Source organism: Echinops telfairi, unplaced genomic scaffold, assembly GCF_000313985.2.
Source record: "Echinops telfairi isolate 266 unplaced genomic scaffold, ASM31398v2 ScPeMD7_31;HRSCAF=116, whole genome shotgun sequence".
NCBI classification, from domain to species: Eukaryota; Metazoa; Chordata; class Mammalia; order Afrosoricida; family Tenrecidae; genus Echinops; species Echinops telfairi.
The window spans coordinates 41,434,224-41,444,210 of NW_022103928.1; the positions used below are offsets into that span (position 1 = coordinate 41,434,224).

At 38.6% G+C, this 9,987-nt stretch overlaps 1 protein-coding gene across 2 annotated transcripts in view; it reads left to right on the top strand.

Moving 5' to 3' along the window:
• PAXIP1 (PAX interacting protein 1) overlaps nt 1–8,930 on the top strand; it is a 53,964-nt gene extending 45,034 nt beyond the window's left edge. The window contains exons 16-20 of one of the 2 annotated variants that reach the window (XM_045290026.1): nt 2,879–2,979; nt 4,127–4,261; nt 4,344–4,419; nt 4,509–4,569; nt 8,536–8,930. In XM_045290026.1, coding sequence (XP_045145961.1) covers nt 2,879–2,979; nt 4,127–4,261; nt 4,344–4,419; nt 4,509–4,569; nt 8,536–8,551 — 389 coding nt within the window. In that variant the 3' untranslated portion in view covers nt 8,552–8,930. The remainder of the gene's footprint in view (nt 1–2,878; nt 2,980–4,126; nt 4,262–4,343; nt 4,420–4,508; nt 4,570–8,535) is intronic. The other variant, XM_045290025.1, reaches the window with a different exon arrangement.
• The last annotated feature ends 1,057 nt before the right edge of the window (nt 8,931–9,987 follow it).

Here is a 9,987-nt window from a genome sequence, read left to right on the forward strand (position 1 = left end):
ATTTTCTGTTGCAAACTATTGTATTTTCAAATTGTTCTTAAAATTACTTAAGACAGTTGGCCTTAGTTTATTTCTAGCAGCTAATATCTGAAAGTTTGCTTTCTGATTAATACTTTTCCCCGTCTCCTCACAATTTAAGAGGTGTCTTTTTAAGCTAATGTGGTTTTTTATTTTTATTTTTCCTTTTTTTTAGTGTCCACAAATTTACAGAGGGTTTGGGAGTTTAACACATAACTTTTTCTCTCAATATTGACAAAGTACTATACATCTATAAACAAGAACATTCTCCTATATAACCATAATATACTCATCAAAATCTAGAGATTAAAATGGATCTGTTACTACTATCTAATCCTCAAACCCCATTAAGATGTGTCCAGTTACCCCAGTCACGTCCTTTAATGCAAAAGGACCCAATCCAGAAGCATGCATTACATGCTGTGGTCACGTCTCTCTAATCTCCTTTAATCGGGAATAGTTCCTTGTTTTTTGCCTGTCATTTTGAAGATTACAGGTTGGTTATTTTGTAGGATGTCCCTCACTCGGTTTTTGATGCGTCTCCTCGTGATTAAATTCAGCTGATGCTGTGCTCCTCTTGTTGCCTCCTTTCAGACATTGCACAGTTTTGATGTATTGCTGATGTTAACTGTAATCACCTGATTAAAGTGATGTCTGCCAGGTTTCTCTGCAGTACAATGATACGGAGTCCTCAGGTTATGAACAGGCAGACTTAGGGATAACTACTATTTGCCCTTATCTGTAAATATGCTCTCCCTTTGAAATACTTGAACCAAACCCTGTTGGCATCAAATTCTTCACCACAGTCATCTTCAATTGCTGCATATGTGAGCTTTTAAATCATTGAAAAGACCATTAATCTTTTCTTGCAAAACAGTGAGGCTAAATAAGGACCATATGTACTTGTTCAAATTTACGCACATATTAATAAAAGATCTTGTTTATAATCCCAGGACTGCCTTATTCCTTTTCCTTTCACTATACGTATTTTTGAGGCAGGACTTTGAAACTATGCAACCGTATTGTTTTTCTTCAAAGGTTTACTTTATCTATTTCTTCTTTTAAAAAAACAATCCTGTGTTTTTGTTGTTAAGAATGTTCACAGCAGAGCATGCATCAACTCGAACAATCTCACATAATTCTGTGACATTGGTTATATTCCGGAAATTGCAACAATAGCTCACCTCCTTTTCCAGATTCCTCCTCCTCCTCCATTAGTCTAAGCTCACTGCGCCCTGATGGTGTGCTGCTATGCGGGAGAAAAACCGAGGGTCTACTCCCACAGAGTTACAGCGGGGCAGTTCTCCCTCCTATAGCGTTGCAATGAGCCCAAGTCAACGCAGTAGCAGTGAGTTTTTGAGATTTGGCTCCGTAGCTTTCTAATTTTTTTAGTTGATATCCATTTGATCCCTCATAAAAACCAAAACGAAACCCATTGCCACGGAGTCTCATTCCAGTTAACAGACCCTGTAGGACAGAGTTGCTATGAGTTGCAAGCAATTCAGTGGCAGTGAGTTTTGTTATAGGACAGAGTCGAACTGCTCACAGGGTTTTCATGGCTACGTTTTTATGGAAACAAACTGCCACATTTCTCTGTAGCAGAGTGGCTCATGAGATTAAACTGCCAACCCTTTGTTTAGTAGGTAAGTGCTTCATCACCGAGGCCCCTACTTACTCCGTGTAACAACAGAACAAACCCACTGCCATTGAGTCTGTTCTGACCCCTGTTGACCTTACGTAGGATTTCTGTAGCTGTAAATCTTTAGGGAAGCAGAGAGCTTCAACGTTCTAAGTAGCTGCTGGAGAGTTTGAACCACTGACCTTGCCGTTAACAGCCCAACACCTACCCGACAGTGCCACAGGGTCTCCCATATAGATAGGTCCTAAGAGTAGTGTTTAAGGCACAGATGTTCTTTACTAGATAAGCTAGTAAGATTTCAGGGAGTATTTTTGGTTTAAAATTTAAAGATTATCTAGAGTAGTAGTTTAGGGGGTTCACCCAGCCTTTATGAGTCCACAAAGTCTTCATACCCTGAGAATTTAAATTAGTTTTATTTAATCAGAAATCTGTAGAATCTCATTAAAACATTGATAAGGACTTGTTTCATCTTTCTTTACCATTTGTTGCCATTACTTTGGACAGTTACCATTCAAGCTGCCCTCTGCCCTTTGACATATAGCCCACCTTTTTTGAGCACTTGTTAGCTGCTGGCACAGAATGTTCCCACAGTAGCTTTCCTGCCGTGGCTAGGCTGTTTGGTTATTATGGGATTTGAAGAAGGAGGAAGAGAGAAATGCTCCTCTGAATATGAAATCCAGCCATGAGAATAAGCCCTTAGATTGCTTTGTGCTTAAAAGGTAATGTGTGGTAAAGTCACCTAATTGATTACCAACTAATGGACTCCTGGGGCCCTCAGATCGTTGTAGCAGAAGGTACTGTGTCCTGGGAGCTTTTCACTTGTTAACCTTACAAAGTTTGTACACTTCTGAGAATACTTCAGTTAAAAATTCATTGCTGTAGAGTTCATTCCAATGCAGACCGAGATTATGTTTGAAGGTAGCGAGGAGAGCCAGCAACAAGAGAAGGGACGGAGCTTTCGGTAAAATTTTAAAAATACTTTTGTAAAAACGAAAGTTTAGGAACTGCTCTTGGAGAACACAGAGTGTGCGCCTAAGTCTGGCTGTTTGTCTTGAAGTTTGGGGAAGTGTCAGTAATCTATATTGAGACAGAAAGGATGAGGACTGTACAGGTAAGTTGAGCCAAGAACAGCAAGCACTTGTGTAACTGGAAGAGTTCTGTGAATGTGGCCCATTTCCGAATGGTGGGTGAGGTTCAGAGTTTGTGCTGGTTGTTTTCCAGATGAGCAGAGCTACATTCTCCGAGATGCTGAGGCTGAAGTGCTATTCTCTTTCAGTTTAGAAGAGTCCTTAAAAAGGGCGCATGTCTCTCCACTATTTAAGGTACGCTTTCAAGGAAAACTCAGTAAGTCCAAGACGATGTGAAAGGTCAGACAATGGAAGATAATAGTTGCAAGCATATGCTGTATGTACTCTTGTATAAGCCAAGGTTTTCAGCACATTTTTTATGCTGTTTTTGTGGTAAAATTAGGTGCCTCAGATGATATTCGGGTTGGCTTATACTTGAGTAAATACAGTATGTAGAGTTTTATGGTTTGCTTTCCCTGATAGTTTTTGAAACCTTCTCTCAGCGTAATATGATATATCACTGTAATATTCTTTTGACTACAGTGTAGAAGAATTGATGTGAAAATTACATATATAGAAATTCTATATGTTGTTATATATGTTTTTAAATATCGGAAACCTGAGTATGTTAATTGAATTGATATGGGTTAGGTTCATTATTTCTACTTTTAACAGCTTTTTAGAGGATATTACATAATTCTATTCTCATTGTGTATTCACCTGAATTTATGCTTAAATAATTTATAACTACGTTTTGAAAAATACCTAATAGGTAAGTTGGGACAGATGGGAAATTCTTGGCTAAGAATATCAATAAAGATAATCTATTCTTTAAAACTTCTTCAACCTAGGAATAAAAATTGATTTGCAGCATTGTGCTAAAACACATTTTACCTAAAATAATCTGTTTTTTTCAATGCTTGGATTTCTTTACTGCTTAAAGTGAAATAGTGTTCTGTCGTATTCTTGAGAGCTAAGTTGTTCACAGGACTAGTTTATCGATGCTGACTTGGTTAATATCATTGACTAGTAACAGAGAGGGAGGTGTTTAGTGAAAAGGAGCATTGTTCAGCTGTTGTGAGGTGAAGCTGTTCCGACTCACAGCACAGCACTGCTCGGCCCTGTGCCTCATCACAGTTGTGTGTGATCTCGTTGTTACAGCTAAGAATTGTGCTGAAGTTCTAGTTTTAATCATGATATTTATGTTTCGTGCCTACGTATTAATGTGTTTAAACTGTTTCCAAACTTTAGATTCCTCCAGGCTCACTTTAATTTGATATACTAATTGAGGAAGAATTTCTTCCTGATTTAATGGAAGTAGACTTTTGTCAGAATTTGCGAAAAACCATGTATTCTAAAGCATGTTTTTAAACATATACACTTAAAATTTTTTTTTTTTTAGGGGAAATATTTTTATATCACCCCTGGAATTTGTCCAAGCCTTTCAACTGTGAAAGCTATAGTGGAATGTGCAGGAGGAAAAGTGTTATCTAAGCAACCGTCTTTTCGGAAACTCGTGGAGCACAAGCAGAATAAGGTGAACGGAGGTAGAACAAGCTGCTGACGCCATTGTGGTCATGCAAAAGATACAGTCTGTAAATGTCTTTTCTTTTCTTTAGAGTTTGTCCGAAATAATCTTAATATCCTGTGAAAATGACCTGCACTTATGCCGAGAATATTTTGCCAGAGGAATAGGTACAGTTTACTGCTTCTCCTGTCTGTTAGAGAGAGTCTACATTTGCATGCCCGTTTCTCCTCACAGCCTTTATCTTCATCCCTTGCAGATGTGCATAATGCAGAGTTTGTTCTCACTGGAGTACTGACACAGACACTGGACTATGAATCATATCCTTTTTGAAAAAGACTGAAAAGGGGAAGGGCTGAATGGGTTTCTAAGAGTGATGAAGCAGTGGTCTTAACTATTTTTGCATTAAGATTTGTGCATTAGTGATTCGTTCTCTTAGGAACACTTGTTTGAGAGGAAAGTAAAAACAGTCTCTTACTGAACGCTTAGACTCAATGATCTGAAAGGATCCGTACTATCTAGTGGATGTAAACATTTCAGTTATTGGCAGTTGGATGAAACAAAATAATTGCACACATTAAAAAATAATAATTGCACAAAGGTGTGTTTTTCATCAACTAATTTCTGAGCTTGAAACTTAGTGAATTGGAAACTACATATTATGTACTTTGAGATGGGCAAAGAAAAACACAATTTAATAGAAACATCAAAATGAATCATTTATTAAGGTGGTACCAGTAGAAAAATATAAAGCTAAAAGTTTAGAATAATACATTTTGACACAGACTTAACGAGTTTTATGTTTTAGGCATGCAGAATAAAAGTGGGGGAGGGGGCTTGTCATGTGATACTTATTCAAAATCTCTGTAAATCATTACGTTGATACGAGAATGGCCACCAGCAAAGCAGAGTGTGTGCCTCATCAGGTCCAAAACATAATGTTTTAACAGACATTCTCACTAAAGAGAGAATGTTTTCTAGAATGAATCCCTTGGGTTGCTTGCAGTTGGACCAAGGGTAGGTTTGATCAGGAGTCTTTTTACTCTCCTGTAGGTAGACTGGTACCCACAGCTCTCTGACCAGTGTTGGTGTTACTCTCTGACCAGTGTCGGTGTTAGCTACATTAGACCTTAAGCGCAGGAAGCTTGCACTGTGCTTTGGATAGGAGTCTGTCAGGTATTATTTGATGAACAAGCTAATGAGGTAGAAAGACATCCTTCTGCAGTCAGTTACTTTTCCCTTCATATGCACTAATATCAACTAGTTAAACTCTTCTCTTTTACTGAAAGTCTTTGTAAGTTGAAAGCCCAGATAGCATTGAACATGAGCTTCTTTTTAAAAAAAATCATTTTATTGGGGGCTCGTACAACTCTTAACACCATCCATCCATCCATCCATCCATCCATCCATCCATCCATCCATCCATCCATTGTGTCAAGCACATTTGTACATTTGCAGCCCTTATCATTCTCAAAACATTTGCTTTCTACTTGAGCCCTTGTTACCAGCTCCTCATCCCCGCCCCCACATGAACCCTTGGTAATTTGTAAATTATTATTTTGTCATATATTACACTGCCCAATGTCTCCCTTCACCCACTTTTCTGTTGTCCCCCAGGGAGGGGGTTATATGTAGATCCTTGTAATCAGTTCCCCCTTTCTATCCCACCTTCCCTCCATCCTGGTATCACCACTTTCACCACTGTTTTTGAAGGGATCATCTATCCTGGATTACTATCTGTACCAGTGTACGTCCTCTGGTCTAGCCGGATTTGTAAGATAGATTTGGGATCATGATAGTGGGGGGAGGAAGCACAAAAGAACTAGAGGAAAGTGTATGTTACATCATTGCTACCCTGCCCCCTGACTGGCTTTTCTCCTCCCCATGACCCTTGTGTAAGGGGATGTCCAGCTGTCTACAGATGGGCTTTGGGTCCCCACCCCACACTGTCCCTCATGATTTTTTTTCTTTGATGCCTCATACCTGATCCCTTTGGCACCTCGTGATCACACAGGCTGGTGTGTTTCTTCCATGTGGGCTTTGTTGCTTCTCACCTAGATGGCCACTTATTTACCTTCAAGCCTTTAAGACCCCAGACTCTATATCTTTTTTTTATTTTTTATTTATATTTTGACTCTATGTCTTTTGATAGCTGGGCACCATCAGCTTTCTTCACCACATTTGCTTATGCACCCACTTTGTTTTCAGCAATTGTGTCGGGAAGGTGAGCATCGTGGAATGCCAATTTAATAGAACAAAGTATTTTTGCATTGTGGGAGTACTTGAGTGGAGGTCCAATGTCCATCTGCAGCCTTAATATTAAACCTACAAATATATGCATGTAGACATATTTTCCCATCATCATATAGAAATATGTTTACATATGTACATGCCTGCATTTAGACCTGTATAAATAAATGTCCTTTGCCTCCTAGTTCTTTTTTCTATTTCCTTTTACTTTCCTCTAGTCCCATGATCATGCTCAGCCTTCATTTGGGTTTCAGTAATTCCTCTCGGTTACATTGCCCTGGATGCAGCCCTACCAGCCCTCTAATACCTTCCTCGCCACTGATTTTGGATCACTTGTTCCCTTGTCCCTGGGTTTGTTAGCACCATTTCCTTTCCCCACTCTCCCCCGCTCCTATGTCCCCCCGAAAGTGTCGGTCCTGTTTTCTCCTCCGGATTGTTTATCCAGAGCACGAGCTATTTTTAAGAAGAAAAGATTTCGTCAGTCCCAGAAACAAATGGCACATTTAGCAATAATAACCTAGTTTGATGTGTAGAACATTCTTTAATATTTATAAATAATTTTATTTGGAGCTCATATAACTCTTATCACAATCCATACATACATCCCATTGTGTCAAGCACAGTTGTACATATGTTGCCATCATCATTCTCAAAACATTTTCTTTCTACTTGAGCCCTTAGTATCAGCTCCTCATTTTTCCCCTCCCTCTTCTACCCTCCCTCCCTCACAAACCCTTGATAATCTATAAATTATTATTTTTCCATGTCTTACACTATCCGATGTGTCCCTTTACCCACTTTTCTTTGTCCATCCCCCAGAGAAGGGGTTATATGTAGATCATTGTGATCGGTTCCCCCTTCCTCCCCACACCTTCCCCTTACCCTCCTGGTATCTCTACTCTCATTGGTCCTGAGGGGTTTATCTGTCCTGGATTCCCTGTGTGTGCAACTGTGATCTGTACCAGTGTACATCCTCTTGTCTAGCCGGGTAAGTAAGGTAGAATTGGGGTCATGATAGTTGGGGAGAGGAAGCCTTAAAGAACTAGGGGAAAATTGTTTCATTGGTACTACACTGCTCTCCTCCCCACGACCCTTCTGTCAGGTAATATCCAATTGCCTACATATGTGCTTTGGGTCTCCCCTCATTCACATGCATAACATTCTTAAGAGCAGCTTTATATATTTCATATCCTTATATTAAGAAATAATTGCAAGAGTTCCTGATATTTATGGTAAATGGCTTGTATGATTTTTTTTTTTGTAGTTGTGCTATAAGCACTTTGTTTTATATGATTCCAAATAAAAAACAAACTCGATGCCATCAAATCGATGCTGACTAATAGCGACCCTATAGGGCATGGTAGAACTGCCCTGGAACACAGTACTGCTAAATATTTTGTAGATTTTTTCCCCCTACCATTCATATCTACGCATATACTATTTTTATTTTCAGAAGGAAAACTTGCTTTAAAAATCATATATTATCTCACAAGTCTTTGTTTAGATCTGTATGCTGAAATTAGTCTTATTTTGCCCCAAATGAATGGTTTAGAATTTCAGGGATTGTCAGTTGTCCTTGAGTATGCTGGTAAGAATCAACCCTTTTCTGGACGGCTTTTGAGGATATCGATTTCCCAGTGCCATGCACTGTAAATGTTAGTTTAAAGGAGAATCCAACTTTTACTGGATCCCAACTTCAGCTGCACACTGACGTCACCGGGGGAGCCTGAAAAATTGAGGGACTTCAGAGATCGAGGAAAAAATCCCACTATCTTTTAATTTTATTCTCCATGAATGTTTGAAGCCCTATCCTCCTGCTGCTTGGGTCCAAGTCCCAAGGATCCTGTTTACTGAACTTGAATGAAGCCTGTGTATCAGGATTTTATATCTCCTGTGGTTTGGATGGGCAGCCAGAGAAGCGAATGTGTGGCTAAGACAAATAGCACCTAAAGCTTATGAATTCTAATTTAAAATTAGAATCTGCCGTTGAATGCTGTACATTTGTGTTTGCATATTGTTTTCCTTAGCAAGCCTACATACACATTTAATTGATGCTACCTAAGCTGCCGTTGCCTCTGGCGTGCTGGGGCGGGTCTGGCCGTTGGGCCGTTGGATCAAGTGCCAGGGCTTCCACAGATGCTCTTGTTTTCCAGCTGCTTTCTGAGGGGATGAGCGTTTTCACGCCGGAAAACAAATATAATAAATTAACTGCATCTTATTAAGATGTGTGATTTTATTCTGAGGAAACATAAATTATGTTTTGTATTATATGAATTTAAGAGCCCACATTAGGTTTTATGATTCATTTGCCAGGTTTTTAAATGTTTTCACAAAACTTACAGAACTTCAGCTACAAGTAAAATGATGTAAATAAAGAACTTGCTATCTCTAAATTATGGATGTTAAAGAAATAAACTGTTTTGTACTTTGATTATTTTTATTTCTTATACTTCATTTTCTTTTATATTGATACCTTGCCCACATTTTAAATAAATGTACTTTTAAATTGTACTTAGAATGGCGTAATGCTTTCTTAGTCCCTTTTTCTTGTAATTCAGATGATTTGCATCTAATTGGATCACATTATTCCAAGCAAAGTGTTTTCAGATTTTCTCCAGGAGAAATAATATCTGGCAGGCAGCTATTTTCTGTTAATAAATAGGCCCCCAGGCAGATGTATATTAAATTTTTTTAATAATCTCTTCAGCACAGGTACCAACTAGTTAGAACCAATAATACCGCCCAACAGCCCATCATAGCCCTTCTAGTCCTAGTCGTGAATCTAATGTAGCTCCTGTTGGATTGTAGCTGCAATAAAATAGCTGCAGGCTACCACACTTCAAAGTATAATTAGGGGAGTAACTTTTAATCTATTTTAAATTGCATTGACCAATATTGTCATCGTCTGATTTATTTGAGTGCATTCTTTAATTGCACAGTCTACAATTTAAATCTCAAACCATATAGGTCGAAGATATGTATTTAAATCTTAACGCTCAATTCCCTTTAATAGGAATGCTTAGTATTACATGGGCTTCTATTGTATTCAAAGCATAATTTCTCTCATAGTAGGTTTGCTTATACAAATGGAAAGGAAGCTAAGTTTTATAGACATTCCCACACAATTTCAAGTTAAGGAAGCAACAGCATCTTCACATTACTGTCTAACTCTTGACCTACTGTGGTGTTCTCACAACTGTTGATTCCCATGTGGGCACTCATTCATAGTATATAATACATAGTCATAGTATGTATAACTGACATATTTAATATCTCAGGAAATATATGTCCCTTGATAACATCCTTGAGTTACCCTAAAATTCATGTTTTTAAGGGTGAGGGTACGTGGAAAAATACTGCATTAAAATTACAGGCACTTCTAATGAATAGGAAACCAGAACAGGAAATTCGTTTTTCAACTTACCCCTCCATCTAGGCCTGTGTCCTTCTGAGAGTTTCTCTTTAACTCCCATAAGAAGCCTGGTGGC